This window comes from Aspergillus wentii (assembly GCF_001890725.1).
Source record: "Aspergillus wentii DTO 134E9 unplaced genomic scaffold ASPWEscaffold_5, whole genome shotgun sequence".
In the NCBI taxonomy this organism is placed as follows: domain Eukaryota; kingdom Fungi; phylum Ascomycota; class Eurotiomycetes; order Eurotiales; family Aspergillaceae; genus Aspergillus; species Aspergillus wentii.
Genome location: NW_024467836.1, coordinates 197,517 through 221,900, shown reverse-complemented (window position 1 = coordinate 221,900; position 24,384 = coordinate 197,517). Strand labels below are relative to the sequence as shown.

Here is a 24,384-nt window from a genome sequence, read left to right as displayed (position 1 = left end):
ATAATTCGGGTCATTAGCCGATCCTCCCTCCCTCACTCTGAGTATTCATAACAGCATACAACTACAACTTCATCTCCATATCAACCACAACCTGCAACGCCTTCTCCACCTCCCCCTGAATAGCCTCAACCCCAACCCACGGCAACGGCTTTCTCGGTTGCGAACTCCCATACCCAAACCACTTGGTACTCGCCGCCTTGACCCCGGAAATCCCCAGCTTCAGCAGCGCCCAATCTGCGACTGACAATTTTCTCTGCACGTCCTGCGCTTCTTCAATTTTACCTTCTTGGTAGAGCCTCAACACCTCAACGTGGACCTTTGGAACGACGTTCGCCAGCGCGGAAATCACCCCGTTCGAGCCGACAGTCAGGCCCGGCAGGAGAAAGTCTGCTTTCCCGGCAAACGGGGCGAAAGAGGTAGCAGGTAGCGAGGCAGAGATGCGTTGCAGCTTGCCCAGATTGCCGCAGGTGAGTTTGACGCCGGCGATGTTGGGACAGGAAGTTGCGAGGTCGATGATCAGGTCCGAGTCGAGGTCGATGTTGGATGTCACGCCGGGGAAGTTGTAGATGACGAGGGGGAGGGGGGATTTTTCAGCGACCTTCTGGATTAATATTCATCATCATCCAGATTAGGGATATGGGAGGGTACCTCGACATAAAACGCTCTCAGCACAGGTTTACTCATCGCAGCAGACCAATAACTCGGCGGCAGGACAAGCGCATAATCTGCCCCCGCGTCTTTGGCCTCGTTGATATACAACAGCGTCTCGCGGGCACTATTCGCACTGCATCCTGCGATGATTACTGTCTCGGGGTACTCTTTGGCGATGTCCCGCACATGGCGGATGATCTTGGCTCGTTCGTCGTGCAGCAGATGGGTTGCTTCGCCGTTGCTGCCGTGGATGACGAGGCCGGAGACGCCGCTGGATAAGAGGCGCTGGGCGTGTTTTGTGATGCTGGAGTAGTCGATGTCTTCGTTGGGGTGGAAGAAGGTCACCATGGGGGAGTAGACGCCGTATTTGGGGGGCATGTTGATAGATTTCTTTATTGGATGATGCAGATAACTAAATTATAATTGAAGATTATGTTTCATTCTTGTGGAATTCCTGTTTAAATAATGTATTCTAAAAGATAGTGTCGGTCTACTCCCGTATAGATCATTCGGCATTTGCCGAGATGATCGGATAAACCCGAGATACAACAAGACAACTATAGCTTCATGATGTAAAAAAGGTGACTATAGCTCAATCTAAATCCCAAACCCTCAAAATATCTCCACCCGAAGCAACCAGCATCCTCGAATCCGCTGAACAAACCACCCCCGCCCGGGGACATTTCTCCCCCTCCCTCAGAAACAACTGCTTCACATTCTTCTCAAAGTCATAAACCTCCACCGTCCCATCCCGAATCTGAAACACCAGCTTCCTCCCTCCATCCACAAACTGCACCCCAGAGATCCCCGCAAACCGACTCATCATTGGATCGTCCAACGCGAGACTCCGTCGCATCTTTTCAACTCCCGTGTACGGATCCCAGACGTATAGGGTGCCGCCTTCTCCGGCACCTGCTAGCATGCTTCCGTCTTGACTCCAGGATATGGAACGGGCCCAGCGTTCGAACTCGTCGAAGCAGGAGACGGACGTGCCGGTGTGGATGTTGTAGACGTGTAAGTGGGTGTTTGGGCTGCCTTGGCTGATGGCGAGATGGGTGCTGTCTGGGGAGAAGGCGCCGGACCAGAGTTGCCCATTGAAGGGACCGAGGATGTGTAGGCATTCGCCGGAACTGGCGTCCCAGATCCGCGCTGTGCCGTCCCATGCGATAGATGCGATTAGTTTGTTATCTGGGCTTGTGGCAGCCCACATTATAGAGTCGGTGTGGCCGCGCAGTTGGTGCCGGAGGGATTTACTTTGCACATCCCAGATATTGACGCAGGGAAGAGATGCAGCTTCACGGGTTTCTTCCTGCGTTGAGTGATTCTGGGTGAGATAGATGAGCGTCTTGCCGTCTGGGCCGAAGGCAGGACTGCCGAATGAAGCCAGTTCGCCGGCGAGGCAATGTTTGTCTTCTTGCTCGTGGATGGCGATGGCGTTGCGAAGGGCGTTTCTCACGTCTTCTTCTAGAGTGGTAATAGCTTTTCCAGCTGGATTCCAGCCGTGACTGTCTGCCAGTTCGGATATAAGAGGTTGCAGTGCTTTGGCTGTGAGGGCATCCACGTCCAATGTCTTCTCGCTTTCTCTCGATATAAGCTTTCCATTCTCATCCAGCTCCCATAAAATAACCATCTGCTCATCACCATAGCCTCCACTACCTGATGCCAACATATAACGGGCACCATTGCTGTCGAATAAACCCGGAGCAAACTTGATATCGTCCACGATTCCCACATGCCCCTTCAACACCTCGGCACGCGCTTCCCCAGCAACATCAAAGACATGAATCTCCTTCTCAATACTAACTGCAACGAATCTCTTGTCTGGACTCAGAGTCATTTCCTTTGCCTCTCCGTCCAGCTGAATCCTCGCCCTCTCTTGGCCCCATTTTTTCGGATGATCAGGAGCCAACAATGCTGGCTCACCAGATGGGGAGGTAAAATTGGACTCGAGAGCGTATTTGAACTGCTCGACGAACTTTTTCTGATTCATCGATGGCATTTTGGATGTTTGCTGGTGGTGGTTGGGCTTGGTTGAGAATAATTACTGAGGTCTGAGTCGGGTGAGAATTGCTGCCTATTTACCGCCCCATTAATGAGTCACACCATAATGTTTATATTCATTATATACTATGATTTGAAATAACTCATAATTCTCCTCTTCACCTCCGTCTTAAGAGCAGTATATTCCTGTTTACTCCTCCCCACCGCATCCCGATTCTCAACGGCTCTCCTCGTCAGGTATGCAAGACAATCACTCAGCGTCCCCCAGCTGAGGCATTTATACACTTCCGGCGAGGCTTTCCCGTCACTCTTCAACTGCAGTAATCGACAGCTCACTTCGTCTGCCATGCCCATTAACTGGCCGTATTGCACTTTGGTCGTTGGTTCCCTGGTGGACAAGCGGTGTTGATAGAGTTCGTGTGCAGTGAGTGCGCTTTCTTTATTATGCGTTGCTAGAAAGAGATCTGTAGGAGGGAATGCTCTCTCACGACCGAATGGCCCATATTGGCGTGTGAGAATTCCTCCCGCGATGGAATTATACGAATCATCGGTATCGGATTTCGTATCGTTGATTAATCTCCGCGGTTCGGAGTTGATGTACGCTCCTCGGACGAGTTTCACGCCTATCGTGAACCCCTCCTTCTCTGCAATGTCGAAGTGAGAGAGGAGGTTGGATGGTGTGGATTTGAGATATGCTTGGTACGTATTGTAGACCGTTGCTGCTCCGTCTCGGTTGTATAATCGCATGAGATCTAGAGCGACGGCGTCAATGCCCGGCTGGACGGATGTTTGCTCTGCGTCGATGAAGATGCGTGCGTTGCGTTGGATGGCGCGAGTGCAGATTTCCCTCAGTGCAGACATCATTTGGCCTGGGAGGGGTTTGTTGGATGCGAGTGCTTGTGTGGCGAGGGGGCCTGCCCCGGTGAATCTATTCTCATTAGTAGGTAGATATACATATATGGATGATGGGGAAGTACTTGAGCGCCAAAAAGTCACCATCACCAACCATCTCAACAGTCTGCAGCACACCCTGTCTCCATGCCTCAATCTCGGTATTCAAGCTTTCTTTTTCGCTTTGAATGCCCTCTTTCGCTGTTTCATCAGCATCAACAACTTCCTTCGCATACGTCAGAATCACACCCCTAAACCCCATATCTTTGATTCTCCCGATAGTGGCGGTGACTTCTCGCCCATTCTCGCCTGCGCAGAAATGGTTGTAGAATGTGGTTTTCAGAATGCTTCTCAAGATTGGATTCTTATTCACGTCTAGTAAAAAGAATCGAGGATGTGTGATGTGGGTAAGTAATGATAGAGAGGTTGAGAGAAGGCGTGGGTGGGAGGATATCGTGGCGACGAGAAGTGATCGCCAGAGCATTTTTGTGGGGAGAAGGGAGTGCGGGGGGAGGACATGATGTTTTTCTACTGAGGTTGATTTGGCTCTGTATAGATGGCTGGTGTTGTAGTTGTAATTGATGCGAGGGTGTAGAGAGACCCGCAAGGGAGATCGTTTGGATTTCATTTTAGAATGGATGATAAGAATGATGATAGATGGAGTTGATAGATGGATGAATGGAGAGGATATTATGATGATGTAGTGACTAATATACGGCATCTCGGGTCTATCCCGATTCGGGTACTGCACCCGATTTATGTCGCCAACAGGGCGTGTTTATCTTGAGTATATTTGATGTCACAGTACTTGCTGTCTATGAGATATACATTTTACGTCTGGTTGACCTTCTTGCTAAGATCCAACCCCTCCATCAACCACTCATCAAACATGAGTTCTCTAGCCGTTGGTCGATCTTCACTCTTCCACATCAATGCTTTTCGCATGAAACGTAGAAAGCCCTCTTTATTGTCTCCTTTGATATCACTTGCCAGTCCCTCGAGTTTTATATCAGGGATTGGTGCCAGATCTTTCCATTTACCTGGATACGCTAGCGGGGTTATAATAATTCATGGGAAGGGGCAATACCTTCATCATCCCAGAATACAGAATGAACTCTGCTCTGTTTGAGAAATTTAACTGGCGGGGCACCCAGAATTGCAATCATTTCCGCGAGATGAACTCGATCATCGAATATGTCGTCCTTATTCCTGCCATTGAAGAGAGTTTTACGTCAGACGATATCCCAGGCCTCCACCATGTTAGCATAGCATATTATGTATAATCAGAAATACTCACCACCATAGCAACATTCCACACATCAACCTTACAATCCCAGTCCATTTTCAGCGCAACCTCAGGTGCCCTGTATACATTCGGCATGATATCATCATCGTGTTTCTTGCCTATGAATCGAGCTTCACCAAAGTCACTAAGTAGTGGCAAGCCATTACCTGGAATGGGGATCTGGCTTGTGTGGATTATTTGGCTGTCAAGGATCTTTCTGGGTGAAGGGTACTCCATTTCGCCTTCCTCGATACCAGAGAATCCCGGCTCATGGGCTGGAAGCAACATGTTTTTTAATTGTATATCTTTGCAGTCAGTCACTGCATGTCGCTTGCTGATAAGAAGACTTACCGGTATGAATGATATGGGCTTCGGTGTGAAGAAAACCCAAGACTCCTAAAAGTTGTCGAAGGAATGGTTTGAGGTCTTTCAGGCCCATTACCTGCCCGTCAAGAAAACACAGAAATTGATCCACACTAAGTCCAAGGGCTTGATGGACAAGGCAGATGTGGCGGCCATGAGGGCCTTGAATGTAGAAATGATCTAATAGTTTGCGGATAAAAGTCCTGCCCAGATGGTCTGTTTTGGCTGAATTGATGCGGTCGTACACGCTGAGTTCATGGTTTCGTTCCACGCCAGAAACGTACATTTTCAATGCAACATATTTGGATGTATTATATATTTAGTCTAAACCCCCTTATAGATGAATGAGGCAGAAGTACTCCAGATCACGAGAAAGCCAAACGGTAGATGTTACGCCATATCCCTGTTTTGCGAGTACTTGATATCGATCATCGAGCACCTCGCCAATGTGGACAGGATAATACTTTTCGGCGGAATATGTAGGCAGCGTTTCCTCTTCTATCATTTCTGTAGAGTCAATCATCTCAAACCCAGAAGTGGGGAATGGGCGAGGAGCTGTCGGGACTAGCGTCGACGACGCTATCATGCGATCTGCCAACAAAGGCTGGCATCTCAAGTGTCTCGTGGGTAGGGGAGAATAGAAAGTTGAATTGATCCTGACAGGTTGAAAGGCACGCCGCCACGAACGAATCATGTTTAAGCCTGGGTCTAAACGGACCATGTTAGATGAATCCGTTTCTCCTGGATTCCTGCTGGTTGCTGATCACGCTTCAATGCTTGGCAACAGGCCCCACTGCTTCCCTGTATGCATGCCATGTTGATGATACTTAGAACTTGGTCATATTGAGGATATACGCAAATAGTGTAAGGAGGCATCTACTGTTAACAAAGTAGAAAATGATAGACTAGTCTGAATTCAACATTTAACCCTGACGAAATCTCACCATTTCTACGTCACCCTCATTTTAGAAATTGAAGTATAGCCCAATTGAGTTCAACGCTGCTCCCACTCATTGGAATACGCAGTTCTCTCATGAGGTCTCTCGTGGGGCAATAGAATCCTTCCATTTCCATTCTCCGCAGAACCATTCTGATCATTCTCCTCTTCTTCTTCTGGCTGCGTGATTCGTTGGTATTCCACCGCTCCTCTCGACGACTGCGTACTCATCCAACTAGCTTGACGGCGGTCGAACAGGAAGAAGCCAACCTACACACGATTAATACAACATAAACTAAGAAAGAACCAGGTAAATTACCTTAACAGCCCACACCAGCACAGCAGCCGTAAACACCATCCACGAGATGACGCGCTGCTGCTCACCCCACGGCAACAAACAGCTTTGTCTGTATCCATACTGCTGCTCACATGCATTATCGCCGTGGTTCCGATCTTTAAACGGCCACGCGCGGTCATGGATACTCCGCAGCCCACAACACTGGAATGTATCCTGGATTGCTCGGATGGCTGTTGCGTCTCGGGACTGGAAGAATGCCTGCCATTGCTGCTCGAGATGGCACGAGAAGATGTTGTTTGGAAAGAGGTAGGTCAGGACTATCGTGGCGATGATGGTCGAGGCGATGGAGTGGAGTTGGTCGACTATGGAGAGGATTCTCCAGCGGTAGAGGTTAAGGGGTGATGTATTTCTGTTTGCTGGGATGAAGAGTTTTGTGGCGATCAAGGCGAGGATGGTGAGGGGGGAGAGGAGTGTTGCCAGGGCTGGGAGCGAGGTTGGGAGAGGGAGGTGGAAAGATGAGTTGCGAGACCAGGCTAGGCTTGATGATGTTAGAAAGATTCTTTTTGAATGTTGATTGAGTACGTACGCTCCAAGGATGAGGCTGATTGCAGAGCACTGTGGAGACGATCAGCCCAGCAAAGCATTATACGGCAGCAGTCATACCAGGAAAAGGAATGCGTGGAACACAGATACAGCCTCGCATTTGAAAGCCATTGTTGATCTATCTCTGATGCTAGCAGGAATCGCTGAGATTGAAGATGGATGAGTTGATGAGGAGCTCAAGTCGTGCGGGGTTCTTTGTTTATCTTGTACTTTGTACAGGTCACATGTCATGAACCTGAGGTGTCAATCTACTGATTATCTATCGTTTATATCAAGATATCATTACCAGTTGATAATGTTGAATGATGTAAGACATATTGTCTCCGTTTCATAAGCATCGTCCGTCTACCATACATATATTCCCAGATCGGACAATTCATTCTTTAGTAGCTTTTGTGGATATCCATTCGTCTTCGGTACTATATTCACTACATAGTTTATAATAAAAATAATACTTAATATCTTGTATAAAATTTAAGTATATACTAACCCTTATTTAGGATTACTACTAATACTATCCTAATTACCCTTTCATCCAGCCCCACATCGCCGATTTCCCCTCTCTAGCCTGTCACTTGCGGTGTGTACTCGATTATCCATCACTGCGACTTCATATATTACCCCTGATAACATAGCAACAGGTCAGAAAAATAAGGAACAGTCACACCTGATTTCGACGACTGTCGTCTTCAGCAAATCACCAAAGGCTACCACAACTTGTCAGCTATGGCCCAGCAAAGAAATGCTCAGGCTTCAATCCCCATACCCCTGGATTCGATTTAAAGCTCAATGCTTCTCCAGAGATCTAGAGAAGGTATTCAACTATGAACCCGGTGGCCACCATCCAGTTCACCTGGGCGATCGGCTTGGAGATGGTGGCAAATATAAAGTGATTCACAAACTCGGTTATGGAGGATTTGGGACTGTCTGGCTGTGTCATGTTCTGGACCCAATGCCGAAATATGTTGCATTAAAGATTATCATGGCTAGGTTCTATGGGGATGACTGCCCTGAGCTGAAAGTCAACAAATTGAGTCAATTAAAGATTGATAATGACTCAATCTGTCTACCACTGGATCAATTCAAAATGAAAGGACCAAATGGAGAGCACTGGTGCTTTGTCTACCCTCTTGCTGGGCCGCCTGTTTCTTCTATCACACAAGAATTTAAGGATCAGAGAACATTGCAGAGCATGGCTCTCCAGGCTGTTAAGGCCTTGGCTTCACTACACAGTCATGGAATATGTCATGGAGGTAAGTCGCCCATATACTAAGCATCTATATGGTATCTAACCAATTCTAGATTTTATACCAAGAAACGTGCTCGTCCGCATGACTGGACTTGATGGCCTATCTGAAGAAAAGGTCATTGAAATATTAGGCGAACCAATAAAATCCGAAGTCACCACCTACTCTGGACAACCATTGCCAGGAACTGCACGAAAATACCTTGTTGACTCGATTGATTTCTATGATCTTGACCCTCAGTTTCTTACCGATCAGATCTACGTCATTGATTTTGGTGAATCATTTGATCTATCACATCCACCAAAAACATTAGGAACACCCAGAAGCTACTGTGCACCTGAACTGCTACTAGGCGAGCCGCCCAGTATTGCAAGTGATCTGTGGGCACTTGCTTGTACGCTCTTCACTATTCGAATGGGACGAAAGATAATTGATCTATTTGACAATGAACCCGATGATTATCTATACTTTCTAGTCTTGATGCTTGGTCCTTTGCCAGAGCCATGGTGGTCGACGACTTGGGAAGGGTGTCGGGACTGGTTCCAAGACGAGCCGGACTCTGAGTGGCGTGCAGTTCAAAAAGATCTAACTCCGGTCAAAGAGATTCGGGCTGTTGAAGATCTACTTAAACTTGGCGTTGAGGTTGAAGGTGAAATCCGTGATATTTCGCAAGAGGAAGTAAAGGTCCTGGGTGATCTTTTGAGACAGTTGACGCGGTTTAGGCCGGAGGAGCGGTTATCGATAAAGGGAGTCCAGGAGCATGAGTGGTTTAGTCTGGAATCTAGTGTCTGTCTGATATTAATATATCATACTAATTATGGCTATCTAGTAGGCATGAGAACGAGACAAAAGCAACAATAAGAAACTACTTCAAACACTCTGCAATCGAACGAGCCACATATTCGACATTCCCCGGATTCAATCCCGCAATGGAAATGCGCGAATTGTCCGCCATGTAGATGTGATATTCCTCTATTCAATTAGCATCCATCCATTATCAGTCATTCTTTATAACTCACCTCGTAATCGAACAACAACTTCAGACGACAGTCCCAGAAAGCCAAACATGCCTGATTGCCGGATAAGATGGTCCCATGTTCCCCGTGCTCCTGATATCATCAGCATCCCTATAGGGAAAAGTATGAGGAGGTCTTACCAAACTGAATCAAGTAGTTATATAACTCCTGCCTCATGGAGCGAATCCGCGAACTCATTGTTATCAAGTCATCATACCACATCTGTCGTAATTTATCATCGTCGAGAATGGTCGCTGCTATTTTCGCTCCATATGCAGGCGGATTGGAGACTTCAGACCGTTGCAGCATTTCAAGCACAGATTGCGTGTTTCTGGCTGTATCGTCGGTTTTGGTGATGATGAAGACGCAGCCAACGCGTTCGCCTGTATTATTAGATGGTTATTCCAGATCAATATAGATAGAAATACATACCGTAAAGCCCCATATTCTTTGCAAAAGATAAACACCCCCCAACCTCAAGCTTCAACTCATCAACAAAATACCGAATAGCAAAAGCGTCATCGTCAACATTCCCCGAGTTAAAGCCTAGATACGCCGAGTCGAACAGAGGAAATAGGCGTCTCTCTTTAATGACGCGCCCTATTTCCCTCCACTGCTCTTTACTCGGATCGCAGCCGGTGGGATTATGAGCGCACGCATGCAGAATAACAATCGAGTGTGGGGTCGCAGATCTCAGCGTGGAGATGTACGATTCAAAGTCCAGATCTCGCCTGCTGGAATCATAGTACTGGAAGGATTGGCATTTGAAGCCGAGCGATGAAAAGACTTGGTGGTGGTTTGACCATGTTGGTTGGGGGATGAGGACTTCTGGGAGTGGGCTTTGAGAGTATCGCAGAAGAAGTGCTGCGAGGTGGAGGGCGCCGGTGCCGGAGAGACTTTGGCAGATTGCAATCTATTCTGTCAGCTTCATTTCATTCAATACACAATTATAGATGATTCATACTTTACTCTCGAGTTCATTGAAAATCCTCTCTCCCAACGCAAGTCTCGTCGCAGCCTTTCTAAACCCCGCATGGCCGAGAATCGGCAAATACTCATGATTCACATTCTGGGCAGTCAGGATTTCTCGACTTTTCCGTACGGAGGGCAGAATCCATGGGTTTCCTTGTTCGTCGCGGTAGGTGCCTTGTCCTAGATTTACCTTTTGGGGGGAGGTGTCGTTGAGGTATTTTGCTGTGAGGGCGAAGATGGCATCGGGGGGGATGTATGGGGCTGTTGAGAAGAGGGATGCGTCGGAGGCGTCGACGATGGATGTGGATGTTTGTCCCATTTTGTATGATCACTGAATGTAATAATATTTCTACAGAACTTGATTCACTCGAATTGCGTTTATATCTTATATACTGCTGATAACTATCACGGATAATGCCGAAATGTCGGATCATAGCCGACGCTTGCATACAACCAGATGGGAATGCGGCTTCGGTCCGAGCCGAATCTACTACTACTACTATAAGAGGAAAGACGTAAATATTGATGAGAACTATCATAAATCATATCAGCGAGCAGTTATTCAGGCCTCTGAGCAACAAAGCGAAGACGAATGTAATTGACGGTGAAAGAACCATCATGTTGCTGTCGTCCAACCGCCTCGAGAACGTCCACGGCATGCTTGACAGCAGCATCGCGTGCCTCGACAGTCGGAAGAAGCTGCAGAAAATGCTCGCCAAACAGACGGATCCTACTCCATTAGCGATCGATCAATCGGGAATATATCAGTAAACTCACCATCCCTCAACACCACCCTTCTCATTGTCCGTCAGTCTTGTCTGTCTGAGTTCAGCCTCGCCCTTGACCCAGATAAAGCCCGCTCCCTCAACAAGATTCTTCATCGCCTGCACGGAAGGAAACCACCAAGGCGATGCTTCGCGGGCCTGTTCAACCGGAATACCCTGAGTAACCAGCCCACTGATAATAGCAGAATGCACCTCGGCCACATTTCCCAGCGCACCGGACTCGTTCACGAACAAACCACCTGGCTCGAGAGCCTCGAAGCAGCCCTTGATCGTGTTGGCTCTGGTTTCGGGATCCCGCAGAATCCAATGCAGAGCGGCGTTCGAAAAGACCTTGGTGAAGCTGCCGTTTGTCAGGTCGGCTTCTTGGTCCAGCAGACGGCAGTCTACCACGCGGGACTCGATATGCGGGTAGGTCTTTTGGAAGTGCTCGATCATGTTGGGGGAGCCGTCGACACCCACGATGCGTTTGACGTGGGGGGCGATGCGGGCTGTCAGGGGGCCTTCCCCGGCGCCGATGTCGAGGATTTCATCTGGTTTGTTAGTGAGGTTTATCGTTGTTGTAGGGAAGCCTTACCAGTTGGCTGGGGGTCGAGCCAGGTGAGGACCTTTTCAGTCGAGGTTGCAACGAACGGGGCCACCTTGTCGCCATACAGGTCGGCGGACCAGATGTCTTTCTCTTGTGCCATGTTTCTTCTGTCTGTCTGTCTGTCTCTGGAGATGATACAGACTGGGTGTTTCCAGCAGTTATAAGCCATGTCCAGTGCCACGAGGAGTATGCAGCCCCGACATCGGAGGACAACAGACAACGCCATCTGGAGCACAAAAGAACGTCCGCTGCGGGCCGCAACTAGCCAAAGTGTAGATAAGCGGATCGGCAATGCAAATCCACTCGTTTTGGGGGCTGTTTAGGGCCAGCAGGGGTCCACCGATATCGGCTGGCTTGTACTGTTGCTGTTATTTCTAATATCACAGAGGGCATTGGGTGTGGATATATAGATATGGGGATACTTAGTCTGAGCAATACATACAATATCTGAGATGAAAGGCATTTCTCACTCTGCCAGTATGATTGAAGAAACCACTCCGGATCCATACAGTTGGACGACAGTAAGTTACCATCCCTGCAGTTGTCAACGCTAACACACGATAGAAGAAAAAACTATTCGTCTTCGTCACGGGCATGGTGATTGTTCTCAACAGCACCCTCGGATCTGCTCTCCCCAGCGGCGCCATCGACTTCATCGCAGCCGACTTTGGCATCACCAACCAGCAACAGCTCGTGCTCCCCATCACCACATACTTGATCGGATATGTCCTCGGTCCTATTCTCTTCGGCCCCTTGTCCGAGACGTACGGTAGACGGCCCGTGATGATATGGACGTTTGCGGGGTATACCATCTTCACTCTGGCGTGTGCTGTTGCGCCGAATTTTGCAGCGATTGTCATCTTTCGGTTGTTTTCTGGTATTTTTGCTTCGTCGCCCACTGCTGTCGTTGGAGGGCTGTATGCGGATATCTTTTCTGATCCCAAGACACGAGGGAGGTCGATGGCTGGGTTTATGGCTGTAGGTGCTGCACGCTATCATGGGTTTATATGCTGACAGGACAGGCGACAACGCTGGGCCCGACAATGGGACCGCTCATCTCGGGGTATATCTCGACCATCACCTGGCGATGGACGTTTTGGATTGCGTTGATCATCGCAGGTGCTTCGTGGCCGGCGCTGGTATTTCTCCCCGAGACGTATCGCCCTGTGCTATTGCGAAAGCACAATAAGACGCATGGCATCTCGTCTGACGATGCCAACCTGGCCACGCCCAGTCTGCGAGATCTGGTGACGAGAGTCCTGACACGCCCGATTCGAATGATCTACTCCGAGTCGATTGTCCTGTTTTCCTGCATCTATCTTTCCCTGACATATTCCATCTTTTACCTTTTCTTCGAAGCATACCCGATTATCTTCCAGGGAATCTACGGCTTCACCACCGGCCAATGCGGTCTCGCATTCATCCCCAGTACGTCTTCCCACATACTATAATGAATGTAAAACTAACAAAAAAGTCGGCATCGGCGCCCTCCTCTCCTTCATCGTCTACCTCGCCTACGACTCCATCTACCAAACCGCCCGCGCCCAGCACAAACCCTGGGTCCAAATCGAAGAATACCGCCGCCTCCCCCTCGCCTGCCTCGGCGGACCCCTCTACACCATCTCTCTCTTCTGGCTCGCCTGGTCCGCCACTTCACTCGTGCACTGGATCGTCCCCATGCTCTCGGGCATCCCCTTTGGCATTGGCTTTCTGCTCATCTTCATGGCGCTGATCAACTACCTCGCCGACGCGTATGGCACGTTTGCGGCGAGTGCGTTGGGCGCGGCGAGTTGTACGCGCAGTGTCTCTGGGGCGTTGTTGCCGCTGGCTACGGCGCCGATGTTTGGGAGACTGGGGACGCATTGGGCGACGAGTTTGTTGGGGTTTGCGAGTTTGGTGATGATTCTGATTCCGTTTGCGTTTATTCGGTTTGGGGATTATCTCAGGGGGCATAGTGTTTTTAGTCAGGCGGCGAAGGCGAGGACTTAGGAAGTAGAGACTGGATATAGATGCTGTAATAGGGGTTGAATATATGATTATTCTTGAAGGCTATTTAGACTACAGACTAGCTTTGGCTTCATATCGCCGCAAGTCACTCGGCTTCAAGTCCACCGCATTCTGAACACCGGTAATACCAAGATTGATCTCCAGATCCGCTAACAGACAGCGGAGAACATGCAACGCCCCTTCCTGTCCTCTCGCCCCCAGTCCGTAGATAATCGGTCTTCCAACAAACACAGCCTTGGCCCCGAGTGCCAGCGCCTTCATGACATCTGCCCCCGTCCGCACACCACTGTCGAAGAGAACATCGACCTTGTCCCCCACTGCCTCTGCAACTTCCTGCAGCGCGTCCAAAGACCCATACCCGCCATCATACTGTCTTCCCCCATGGTTCGACACGATAATCCCATCCACACCCGCCTGCACCGCCATCTCAGCGTCCGTCGCCGTCTGGATCCCCTTGACGAGAATCTGCCCATCCCATTCCTTCCGCAGAAACTCCAGCTCAGACCAAGTATGCGCCAGATTGGGGAAGATGGTATTCTCCCACTCGAACGCACCCTTGAGGATATCCTCGTCCGCTTCGTGGCCGTGCTTCTCCCGGAACTTCCGCCGGAAGACCGGGTCGGAGAAGCCCAGTGCCGTGCTGTAGCCTTTGTATAGTGGCAGGTAGGCGTTGTCCAGGTCCATGGGGCGCCAGCTCATCGAGAAGATGTCGAGCGTGATGACGAGCGCCGTGTAGCGGTGTTGCTTTGCGCGGCGTAGGATGGAGCGTGTCACGTCGTGGTCGACAGACTGTGGCCAGTATAGCTGCAGCCAGCGGATGCTGTGGTCGTGGCCTGCGGCGGCGTCTTGGGCCTGCGCGACGACTTCGGGGCTCTCGGATGCAAACGTGGAGAGTACGTATGGAGAGCCCATTTTGCCTGCTGCGTGGGCGATGCCTTTTTCTCCGTCCCTAGGTATATCAGATATCAGATATCAGAATCCCATACATCCTCAACATCAAGGAGGATATCCACTCACGGATGAAAAATACGATTCACACCCACCGGCGCAATGGCAATCGGCGAATCCCACTCCTGGCCCAACACCTTCACCTTGAGAGACCGCTTCGTATTCGACCTCACCATGCGCGGAATAATACTCCATTTGTCAAATGCCTCGCGGTTTCTGCGGACGGTTTCGCCTGCGCCAGCGCCGCCCTTTGCGTAGTCAAAGTTCATGGGCTCCATGACTTGCTTTGCAGCGGATTCCCAGAGGTTGGGGTTGGTGGTCATGATAGGCTTGATGCCTTTTGTGCCGGCGATGTAGATGTCATGCTGGTAGCTGGAGAAGGGCTTTCGATTGTTAGATGGGTATGATAATGATGGTGGTAACGTACTTTGGCGGTATTGGTAGAGTTGGTCATGGTGATATAGTTCAATCTTCAATTGATTCTGGTAGATACAATAGAAGTATACAGAGCTACCAACACAATAAATACTCAGAACTGTATACTCTATCTGTATACAACATCTAGATCCAACTCGGACCTCCTCGGGCAACAAGCGCAGATCAATTCCGTGCCGACTTCGGACGCATTTGGCCCCCGCAGAGTCACATCACTAGCAACGGGGCTGACGCTAAGTTCTCTAAGCTTTGCCTAGGCTGTCAGACTAGTGCTGACGGTCAGCTGCAGACCTGGCGTGTCGATCGTCGGAATCAGAATCCGCACTTTGGACATTTCGAATCGACTGTTTTGGTTGCCAGTTTCCTCACTCATCTAGATGTACATATATATATAGATATATTTCAATTGATAGATATATTCCCCCAATATCCCAGCTCAAACAACAAAAAAGATTTCAAAATAATCAAAAGTAGTCCGCCAAGAGAAATAGCCTTGTGGGCAATGGTATTAGCGAAGGCTTGCATCCCATTGGCCAATTCGAGTTGATCGCATTCGCTGGTCCTGGCTGATCCCAGCCCTAATCTAGTATAAGACATATCATCCTGCTGGATGCATATCCCGGATGTTTCAAATATAGGCGTTATGAAGGTGACATTGCAGAATAGCGTATGTTTCTTCACTGATTGCAGGGATCTGCCTTGGATCTCTGCAGTATTCGTGACCGAAGATTATATGTAATTTTATCTGATATGCTATTTGATCTTACTGCCGATGTCTTCTATACTAGTTACATCATATATCAGTCTGATATCGCCTTCTGCACTTACTATATCTAGATTAAAAGATCTTCGAGACTCTGAGATTCCAATGACAGACACTTGTATGTAATATCTCTATTGAGATAACCATGAGATCCGCCTCATCTGCGGAATAGATTAACGCGGCTCTGCTATGCTGATCACATGTCAGCTCCTCCAGTATCAGAATGAAGGATCGACTTCCCTCCTCAGGTCCTCAGTCTGGTGATCATTCTGCTGACATCCATCCTGCCAATCACCACTTCTGTGTATTCATCCTCGTCTCAATATTGAGACGGCCCAAGGATCATTCACATGGCCTGTCCCGGCCACTCAGACACGGGATAATCACTCGATGGTCATCTACCCCGCGCATCTAGTTGGAATCTAGATCTCCATATCGGTACTTTTGTATAATGTTGAGATGTAATTCAGGCATCAGACATTGGGAATACGTGTTGCTGCGTGTTGGCTACTCTCCCGGTATCGGGCGTCGTCAATATCGTCTCGCAAGGATTCATGCGACCTTGGGATGGGGCTGTTTGTAGATGTGCTGTACGCGGTCTACGGTGTAGTTGGTTGAAGAAAGGAGGGGAAGACGAGGAGATGAAGATATAAAGGTCGAGGTTGGGTTGCCCTTTCCATCCAGACATCAGATCATTCTCCTTCATTATCTCTCTTCACAATGGAAACTGTCATTACTTCTTTATTGCTCATTCTGGGCTTCGTGGCCGTCAGGGCTCTCGTGAAAAGGTTCAATGGCAAGTCTGCTGTATGTGTTCCATCTAGCTGGCTGAATACATCTGACAATGACTAGGACAATGGCATTGTGGCGTCTGTCTTTGGCACCAAGCTCGATCCCTTCTGGGCTGTTGAGCCTTTGAAAGACTTTGACTTCAAGACGACTCCTCCTATCGACTACAAGCCATACAGGACACAGGGCCACGTCACCATGGGTATGTCTTCCTTCACTTCCATCATCGTCTACTAACAAAATAGGAATCCAAAAACAAACCCGCGACAGCTGGATCCGCATCGACTCCGGCTACCTCAAGCGCCTCGAAGAACGCCGCGGTCTCGTCGAAGACAAGCCCGAGCTCACCATCGGCACCGGCAAGATCGTCGACCCCGCCATCGAAGAACTCTACGACGAAATCATGATCAAGTACCTCCCCCAACGCTTCCCAACCATGTTCAAGATCCGCGGAAACCTCGTCGACAACCTCGCCACCGGCTCCAGTTACCCCTTCACCACGGCCGGCCTCACCCCCGCCGATATGCTGCGCTATCTGTCGGATAACGTCGAAGAGGACTTTTACTTCATGTGTCCTGACCCTGACGGACAGTTCCGTCTCCGTGGCTACATTGCTTGCTTTCCCGGTGGGTTTCTGAGTCCTGCCCGTGTCGGCGAGTCGGTCAGGGAGATCCACCAGCCTGTGCCGGGGTATGATAAGAAGTTGGGCGCAAGTGTTGACCGGTACTTTTCCCGGATGGAGCCTGGCCAGTTCATCGGACGTATGAACGTGAGTATTTCCAACAAACATATACATAGATAGATATCCCATCTAACGTTCCCAGTGGTCCCTACAAGTCGACGGCGCCGACCTCTTCCGCACAGACGGCAACAACTTCTACCCCGAAAAAGACCAACAAGTCGAGGATGAAAAATACAACCCCCCGCTGAACGAATGCTATCTCCGCGTCGAGCACCAGACCCTCACTGCCCTCCCCCGATCCCGGGCTATCATCTTCACCGTGCGCAGCTACATGACCAGACTGGATGAGGTGCGTGCCAAGGGAGAAGGGAATGCCCTTGCCGATGCTATCGAGTCTATGCCTCAGGGTCTGGGAGAGTATAAGATGAGACAGTACTGGGGTGGAAAGGTCTTGCCTTGGTTGAGGGGCGGTCCTGGGGATGCAACTGTTGCTTGAGAATAAGATTGGAAGACATGAGAGTATGATTGAAGCAGCTGAACTACTTGTTACAGTATTCTTCAATTCAAAAATGAATAAACCGTCTACATAATGAACAGTAGCAGTATCATTTGACAACAATATTATCAAGCAGCCCCTGACAACAGCCCCAGTGCATCTCCAACCCAACGAGACCGTCGAATCCTTCTGGGAGTCCCGTTTCGGCGTCTAACCCATTCCAGCTTAGTCGATCTCTGGTGGCAAACCTAGAAATGCGGGTCCCGTCAGCCTAGTCTGCGGCCTTTCCAAGTTGGATCTGGGCTGGCTGCAGGGATTATACTGCCTTAGATTAAGTGATAGGCATGTGCACTGATTAGCATATCCTTTTAGGCACAGAGAAGGTGTTTAACATATATAGTCTACTTGAATTTTCATAATATTCTGTAGCAGATATATATAATCATAAACTCAAGCACTGTAATAATCAAGCTTCTACCCGTTCTACTAGTATAGTTGGACTTGCGAGAATGGACAAATATTTTCCAACCCAACCAAGCCAATCATACCTATTGCTCCATGCATGTCTTAGAAACAATGGATAAGGTACTTTCTATTCGGCGCTTGTTTACGTGTTCTTTTGCCACAGACCCTGCTCAACAGCAAATACTGTGTTTGGTATAGCGTGTCTTGCCACACTGCATAACTAGACCCTCTGGCGATATATGGGCCTATTTGGAGCTAATGGTGACATCTGAAGTATTTTAACCCCTTCATCCAAGCATCCATAGCTCCAAATAGTCCTAGATGATCTCGGGGGCCGAAATCGGTTCAGCCTCGAGACTTGTTGTCGTTTGATAATAGCTTAAACTCGTTTGGGAATGTGGGCTGAGTTAATGTGCGTTTCATGTGATGCTCTGGATGGAGAATGCGAAACTGACTCTTGAAAAATATCATCATGAACAGCTCATGCTACGGGCCGTAGTGTCGCTACGAAAAGGAAGCAAGAGTTCCAAGATTGCATCATTCAAAGTCCTTTAAATTGAACCATTGTCGGTTCTTCTGTCCACAAATCAACACGGCAGTTAAGCTACCTATCATTATTCTTGATCATGTATGCCTAGTTCATGTCCATAGCTGAATCCTGTGAAGTCAATATCCAATTCACCCGAAACTTCATTTCATCTCGTGGTCGATGGGTGAAAAGAAAGAATTACCAATAATTTTTCTGGACCGGAGACACTGGCCCAGTGCTCTCCCTGATTAATTTCATATTTCCAATTGTCTGTTTTTGATCACTGCAAGGTTGATTCAAAAAGGTGTTAGTCAGCTTGTCTATTCTGATAGTCTCTCAGAGACTGTTCGTTGGGAAAGTCAAGTTATAGATCATGAAGAGTGTACAGGTGTACCAAAGTCCATGCCATACTACTCATGAATACAAGCTTTCTAAAATCGTACTTCAGCCCTTGGCTTTAAAAGCTTTTGAAAAATGAGACTCGGAAGTCCACACTCACCATCATGTAGCATCGGCGATTGCGATTCAGTACTTCAGCTTCTAGGGATCGATTGGGACATTATATGCTCTCCGGAAATGTTTTATGGCCGTTCTATCCATAATGCATATAGCTCTTCTTTAGGAAAGTTTCAACCTCTCTCATATCACCAGTGATGCATGGTTATCTCGAATTCCGAGCGCCTGGATCGTCCATGGAAACCTGAAGGTTATCTCAAATGCGATGACAGCATTGAAAACAGCTGATCATTATGGTTCTTCTATATTAGCAGAGCGTTGATCCCATTGCAACCGAGAAGCCGGACGTACAACTTGTACCATCTGGCGATGAACATTTTTGCCGGGAAGAAATTGCTATCATGGAGCGAGGCAGGAGGCTATACACTATGGATATCCTGATGACTGTAATGCCGGTAGTAGACAGATCAAGTCAGCTCATAGTGAAGATCTTCAAGGTCCTTTGGACCGATCCCCGCTTGGATGAGGACCCTGTAGGTTGGGGATATACATAAGTAGGAGCTATACCCCTCGACTTTCTCCAGACGATTCATTATCTTGATGATTCAATTGACTACTCGTTTACAGTTCCGACTTCCTTCAGTTTGTGTTGATATCAATTATCATTCCATAAATTCGGCATGACACCAAAGTGACTATTTAAATACATTCCACCAGAAGATCTTCAATCATGCCGGCATAAACATCAACGTTTAGAGACTACTCGAAAAACACTTTTTCCCGCTAATCCTGCACCTACGACATGTCAACAACGCAGCGGACGCAGTCGCCCTGCTTCATCTGCTCAAAGGCAGTGTTGATGTTGGACAAGGGCTCGCGGTGGGTGATGAACTCGTCGACCTTGAGTTCGCCGTTCAGGTAGTCATCCACCAGAGTGGGCAGCTGGGTGCGTCCCTTGATACCACCGAAGGCACATCCCTTCCATACACGGCCGGTGACGAGCTGGAATGGTCGGGTCGAGATCTCCTGGCCAGCAGCAGCGACACCAATGATGATGCTCTCACCCCAGCCCTTGTGGCAGGCCTCTAGAGCAGCACGCATGACACCAACGTTACCAGTGCAGTCAAAGGTGTAGTCGCAACCACCGTCGGTCATCTCGATAAGCTGTTCTTGGATGGTCTTGCCGCTGAGCTTGGTGGGGTTGACAAAGTCGGTGGCACCGAACTTGCGAGCCCACGATTCCTTGCCATCGTTGACATCAACGACGATGATCTTACCGGCCCTGTTGCGGACAGCACCCTGGATGACGGACAGACCAACACAGCCAGCACCGAAGACAGCAATGTTAGAGCCCTCCTCAACCTTGGCGGTCACGGTGGCGGCACCGTAACCAGTGGTGATACCACAGCCGAGCAAGCAAGATCGGTCGGTGGAGATCTTAGGGGTGACAGCAACGACGGAGATATCGGCGACAACGGTGTACTGGGAGAAGGTGGAGGTACCCATGAAGTGCAAGAGGTCCTTGCCGCGGGCCTTGAAACGAGAGGTGCCGTCAGGCAACACACCCTTACCCTGGGTGGCACGGATCTTGCCGCAAAGGTTGGTCTTGCCCGACTTGCAGAACTTGCACTCGCGGCACTCAGGGGTGCTGGGATATGGTTAGCCATTGACAATGGCCAGAGTCCTTGAGATGTCCTTACTAAAGAGCGACGACATAGTCGCCAGGCTTCACGGATGTGACACCCTCGCCAACAGACTCGACAATACCAGCACCCTCGTGACCGAGGACGACGGGGAAAGCACCCTCCGGGTCCTTTCCAGAGAGGGTGTAGGCATCTAACACGCTGGTCAGTTTCGAGTCTGGATGACGTGCTTCAGGGAAACGAACCTGTGTGGCAGACACCAGTGTGGTGTACTTGAATACGGACCTCGTTGGCCTTGGGAGGTGCGACCTCGATGTCCTCAATGGAGAGGGGCTCACCGGCACCCCAAGCGACAGCGGCCTGTAATGTGATAAAAGTTTAGTCTGTTGTTCTGAAGGGAAGCTCTGCAATCATCCTGGTGATGTCACTGGGACGGTCGTCGGTGGGGAGCTCTTACTTTGCAGGTGATGGTCTGTAAACAATCCTATTAGAACGGTCTTATTATTGTTTGGAGGGGCAATTGTGGAATAGCTTACCTGTCCCACGGTGCTAGCCATGATGGTGTTCAAGACAGCTGGGTAAGGTTGACTGAAGAGGGGTAGTCCACGGAAGGAGAATGGACGGATGCGATGAGAGATGAAAGAGATAGATCAATATCAAGCAAATCCGATGACGAGGAGCGCGAAGCAAAGGATTTAAAAAGACAGGAGTTTGCTCGAACGGGCGTGGCCGGAGAGTGGAGTTTTCCTGGTGAGGAGAAAACGAGTCGACGAGGGGGAGGAGGTGGGGTGAGGGGCACTTTTTGCAGTGATTGAGTCACTGACTAATGGGTACGGATAGCCTTCCGTGTCTACCGTGATAACAGCATAGCCGCATCATGACTCTTGTTGGTTACATTTCTTGGAGATTTGTTTTATAAAGGATCAAAATCCCCTCATCTACTCTCCGCACATGTTGTTTGGGAATGAGTTTCCCGGTCGTGTTCCGGATCTGCTTGATAGGACAGCCTGCGCCAACGGGGAACTGCTATACGGATTACTCGCAGACTGCATACCAGCCAACACTGATCAACGTCAACAATCTTAGATAAAGTATACAGAGTGCTCTGCATATTTTATAGACAATGCTGTGATAACAAGATAATTCAACTCCAAACCTCTATCCATACTGTTCAAGTAGCTCTATCCATCGCCCAAATAGGCAAAATTTTCCGTGTTTGGCCCGTGTGGTTGCCAAGACCGGGTCGCCGATGACGACAGCCGATACTATGATACTCGTCGGCGTCTTCTCGGCGTTTCGATAGAATATTCGATGAGAGTGGAATGATTACAGATTAGCCCGAAGAGGTTAATATATCCATGGTTCCTCAGCATGTCATGAGCTTTGAGGATGGGTTTATCTCCAAATTGCGTTCTTTGAAGTATCAACACAGATAACTAGACTTCGAAACATATACGAAGACTACAAGGAAGAGATAACAACAGAGTACACTGAATTATATGGCAATGCTGCTTTTAAAGTAGGCTCAGACGCCTCCAATGCTTCGATTGGACACATGATAGTCATCAAACCCATCAAGGGCTACCATCCACGTCCAAATCACTATGTTACATAGAGAACAGTCGCATACTGTCTCGAATTACCCTCTCCTTGAGCAGAGTTGTTATTTCTTCTCTCCCCATCCAAACCAAAACCTGACACACCCAATACCGAGTCAATCTACCAAAAATACCCCAAGGTATGCCAACCTCATTTGAATAACGCGACCTGCATAGAACCAGAACTGGAAAAGAAGCCTTCACTCGAACCGAATTTACCGGTTGGCCTGGGCGTTCTGCATCATGGCGGCGTTTTGTTCCTGGAAACGCTCGTTCAGGCGAGCGGAGCCCTTCAGGTACTTGTCAACACAACGCATAACACAGCCCTCCTCACGGTTGATGAGAGACTTGGTGGTGAAGTCGTTGACGCAGTCATCGAAGCAGCGCTGGACGAGCTTGGAGTACATCTATAGGAGAGAGGAATCAGAATCGTGTTTCGGTAAGACAGATATTGTGATAACGTGTGGTGACGGGGACATTGAATCATCGTCGGGACGCCAGGAAGCGAAGGTTGAATTGATTCAGATCAAGGACAATCAACGTACGGTCATGAACTCCTTCAGCTGCTTTCTCTCCATGCGAGAGGCGAACTCGCGTTGTTCCGAGGCATTGAGACTGAAGTTAACAGTTAGCAAGATTTCCGGAACATCGAATCTGCAATTAGAAAGGGGGGAGCAGAAAAGGAAAATTCTCACCCTTCCATTGTGTTATATAGGAGATAAATTAGATGAAATTAGGGGGAAAGTGTTTTGAGATGTCCAGGTAATTGGCAGTAGAATTGTTATTGATGGGATTCTGAGGCCGCAAAGCTTCCGGAGCTCTCGCCGCAGGCTCTGTTATGTCACGTGACATTACACACGTGATGTGCATGTTTGGCAGAAATAGTCAGCCGAAGGATTTTGCTTTATGCCTGAGGACTCAGGCATCCGGCATTCGTGGCTGAACTCTGAAGCCGCCGTTATATTATGGGAACTGCAGAGAGTAAGATTTATCGAGGGGAATGCCATATGAATGCTCGAAAGGCATCTAGACTGAGCGGGAATCGAAGGGGTAGAACGTCTCCTGCTGATAACGTTTCATCACTAAATATTTATCCTGAAACACAATACAATCATTTTATTCCTCGGCCAGTGTACTATTATTGAGGGATATTATTATAATCTAGTTCATAATAAAGACTTTATCTACCAACTTTATCTAGCTAGTTTGTATCTAGTATTGAAGGAATTGAAACTAGTCAAACCACAGAGCAGGACGGCGTCCAACTAAGCAGTCAGTCACACGCTCAACTCGCAAAGTAAAACAACTAAAAGAACATGTAATCAGCCCCGAGAGAGGCGAAAGGAGAGAAGAATAAGGAGATTCGAGAGGCAATGGAAGCCTGGGAATAATAGCAACTAGTCTCACTCTTGAGTCTCACAACCAGATCCAGACCCGACAATCGTGGGCTTTCCGGGCGATCCTTTTGCCTGGACTTTGGTGCCCCTCTGGGGGGATTGTCTGGGCTTCGAATAATAAGCCAGAAAGCCCATCTCCGCTGACCGATTAATATGAACTTGCACCGAGCCTTTACCCAGGAAGGCATTTCAGGTGATTTAGTCCTCCCAGCAGCCTGTTAGCCGACCTGGAAATGGACCTGGTACCCAGAGATCAGCGCAGCGGTCCCTTGGAACAGACCCAAGCCCACCGCCAACTGTCACTAATGAATGGTGAAGAGGTCGCTGACGATGACGATGGAAATATAATTGCCCTGAAAGATAAATTAAGAACAACCGCAACTATTGATTACGGGGTGGATTGCATGAGCAATGAGAGCCCCTCAGTGTAACCGTACAGGAGCATATTGCCGCACCATTTGGGAACCTACAGTGGTACGCCCCATATGATCCTGTCTATCTGTCACAAAAGGAATCAAAAAAAGAAAAGGGAGGCAAAAGG

The 24,384-nt window shown here is 48.8% G+C and overlaps 13 protein-coding genes across 13 annotated transcripts; 3 read left to right on the top strand and 10 right to left on the bottom strand.

Moving 5' to 3' along the window:
• Positions 1 to 61: 61 nt before the first annotated feature.
• ASPWEDRAFT_113821 (dihydrodipicolinate synthase family protein) lies at positions 62 to 1,029 on the bottom strand (the record flags this gene model as incomplete). Its single annotated transcript, XM_040828436.1, has 2 exons — positions 62 to 598; positions 649 to 1,029. 2 exons carry the CDS (start codon positions 1,027 to 1,029, stop codon positions 62 to 64), a joined length of 918 nt encoding a protein of 305 aa, XP_040687394.1.
• A 27-nt stretch (positions 1,030 to 1,056) lies between these two features.
• Positions 1,057 to 2,684, bottom strand: ASPWEDRAFT_41573 (WD40 repeat domain-containing protein). The gene has a single exon (XM_040835590.1). It carries the CDS (start codon positions 2,648 to 2,650, stop codon positions 1,244 to 1,246), a length of 1,407 nt encoding a protein of 468 aa, XP_040687393.1. The 5' UTR covers positions 2,651 to 2,684; the 3' UTR covers positions 1,057 to 1,243.
• Positions 2,685 to 2,778: 94 nt separating this feature from the next.
• ASPWEDRAFT_113767 (uncharacterized protein) lies at positions 2,779 to 4,171 on the bottom strand (the record flags this gene model as incomplete). Its single annotated transcript, XM_040828431.1, has 2 exons — positions 2,779 to 3,580; positions 3,630 to 4,171. The coding sequence occupies 2 exons, from the start codon at positions 4,169 to 4,171 to the stop codon at positions 2,779 to 2,781; spliced, it is 1,344 nt and encodes a 447-aa protein (XP_040687392.1).
• Positions 4,172 to 4,374: 203 nt separating this feature from the next.
• Positions 4,375 to 5,777, bottom strand: ASPWEDRAFT_52136 (uncharacterized protein; the record flags this gene model as incomplete). Its single annotated transcript, XM_040837710.1, has 6 exons — positions 4,375 to 4,583; positions 4,631 to 4,745; positions 4,782 to 4,793; positions 4,841 to 5,103; positions 5,180 to 5,439; positions 5,551 to 5,777. The coding sequence occupies 6 exons, from the start codon at positions 5,775 to 5,777 to the stop codon at positions 4,375 to 4,377; spliced, it is 1,086 nt and encodes a 361-aa protein (XP_040687391.1).
• A 408-nt stretch (positions 5,778 to 6,185) lies between these two features.
• ASPWEDRAFT_173151 (uncharacterized protein) lies at positions 6,186 to 7,140 on the bottom strand (the record flags this gene model as incomplete). Its single annotated transcript, XM_040831027.1, has 4 exons — positions 6,186 to 6,398; positions 6,448 to 6,964; positions 7,013 to 7,041; positions 7,090 to 7,140. 4 exons carry the CDS (start codon positions 7,138 to 7,140, stop codon positions 6,186 to 6,188), a joined length of 810 nt encoding a protein of 269 aa, XP_040687390.1.
• Positions 7,141 to 7,771: 631 nt separating this feature from the next.
• On the top strand, positions 7,772 to 9,108 carry ASPWEDRAFT_28919 (uncharacterized protein; the record flags this gene model as incomplete). The annotated part of the gene is made up of 4 exons (XM_040833202.1): positions 7,772 to 8,282; positions 8,332 to 8,670; positions 8,752 to 9,062; positions 9,106 to 9,108. The coding sequence occupies 4 exons, from the start codon at positions 7,772 to 7,774 to the stop codon at positions 9,106 to 9,108; spliced, it is 1,164 nt and encodes a 387-aa protein (XP_040687389.1).
• Positions 9,109 to 9,141: 33 nt separating this feature from the next.
• On the bottom strand, positions 9,142 to 10,583 carry ASPWEDRAFT_52135 (uncharacterized protein; the record flags this gene model as incomplete). Its single annotated transcript, XM_040837709.1, has 5 exons — positions 9,142 to 9,248; positions 9,296 to 9,385; positions 9,433 to 9,675; positions 9,725 to 10,205; positions 10,257 to 10,583. 5 exons carry the CDS (start codon positions 10,581 to 10,583, stop codon positions 9,142 to 9,144), a joined length of 1,248 nt encoding a protein of 415 aa, XP_040687388.1.
• Positions 10,584 to 10,613: 30 nt separating this feature from the next.
• On the bottom strand, positions 10,614 to 11,761 carry ASPWEDRAFT_41570 (class I SAM-dependent methyltransferase). The gene is made up of 3 exons (XM_040835589.1): positions 11,624 to 11,761; positions 11,042 to 11,579; positions 10,614 to 10,994 (listed from the first exon to the last, which is right to left on the bottom strand). Exons 1-3 carry the CDS (start codon positions 11,733 to 11,735, stop codon positions 10,823 to 10,825), a joined length of 822 nt encoding a protein of 273 aa, XP_040687387.1. The 5' UTR covers positions 11,736 to 11,761; the 3' UTR covers positions 10,614 to 10,822.
• Positions 11,762 to 12,062: 301 nt separating this feature from the next.
• ASPWEDRAFT_60324 (MFS transporter) lies at positions 12,063 to 13,624 on the top strand (the record flags this gene model as incomplete). The annotated part of the gene is made up of 4 exons (XM_040838514.1): positions 12,063 to 12,156; positions 12,200 to 12,613; positions 12,658 to 13,063; positions 13,110 to 13,624. The coding sequence occupies exons 1-4, from the start codon at positions 12,088 to 12,090 to the stop codon at positions 13,622 to 13,624; spliced, it is 1,404 nt and encodes a 467-aa protein (XP_040687386.1). The 5' UTR covers positions 12,063 to 12,087.
• Positions 13,625 to 13,693: 69 nt separating this feature from the next.
• ASPWEDRAFT_173146 (uncharacterized protein) lies at positions 13,694 to 15,044 on the bottom strand (the record flags this gene model as incomplete). The annotated part of the gene is made up of 3 exons (XM_040831026.1): positions 13,694 to 14,591; positions 14,660 to 14,973; positions 15,018 to 15,044. 3 exons carry the CDS (start codon positions 15,042 to 15,044, stop codon positions 13,694 to 13,696), a joined length of 1,239 nt encoding a protein of 412 aa, XP_040687385.1.
• Positions 15,045 to 16,174: 1,130 nt separating this feature from the next.
• ASPWEDRAFT_41567 (heme-dependent oxidative N-demethylase family protein) lies at positions 16,175 to 18,135 on the top strand. Its single transcript, XM_040835588.1, has 4 exons — positions 16,175 to 16,595; positions 16,641 to 16,779; positions 16,823 to 17,346; positions 17,402 to 18,135. Exons 1-4 carry the CDS (start codon positions 16,509 to 16,511, stop codon positions 17,753 to 17,755), a joined length of 1,104 nt encoding a protein of 367 aa, XP_040687384.1. The 5' UTR covers positions 16,175 to 16,508; the 3' UTR covers positions 17,756 to 18,135.
• A 1,613-nt stretch (positions 18,136 to 19,748) lies between these two features.
• ASPWEDRAFT_41566 (bifunctional alcohol dehydrogenase/S-(hydroxymethyl)glutathione dehydrogenase) lies at positions 19,749 to 21,778 on the bottom strand. Its single transcript, XM_040835587.1, has 5 exons — positions 21,385 to 21,778; positions 21,306 to 21,320; positions 21,094 to 21,208; positions 20,906 to 21,041; positions 19,749 to 20,853 (listed from the first exon to the last, which is right to left on the bottom strand). The coding sequence occupies exons 1-5, from the start codon at positions 21,403 to 21,405 to the stop codon at positions 20,001 to 20,003; spliced, it is 1,140 nt and encodes a 379-aa protein (XP_040687383.1). The 5' UTR covers positions 21,406 to 21,778; the 3' UTR covers positions 19,749 to 20,000.
• Positions 21,779 to 22,263: 485 nt separating this feature from the next.
• tim9 (protein transporter TIM9) lies at positions 22,264 to 23,403 on the bottom strand. Its single transcript, XM_040835586.1, has 3 exons — positions 23,142 to 23,403; positions 22,992 to 23,061; positions 22,264 to 22,853 (listed from the first exon to the last, which is right to left on the bottom strand). The coding sequence occupies exons 1-3, from the start codon at positions 23,147 to 23,149 to the stop codon at positions 22,662 to 22,664; spliced, it is 270 nt and encodes an 89-aa protein (XP_040687382.1). The 5' UTR covers positions 23,150 to 23,403; the 3' UTR covers positions 22,264 to 22,661.
• Positions 23,404 to 24,384: the final 981 nt, after the last annotated feature.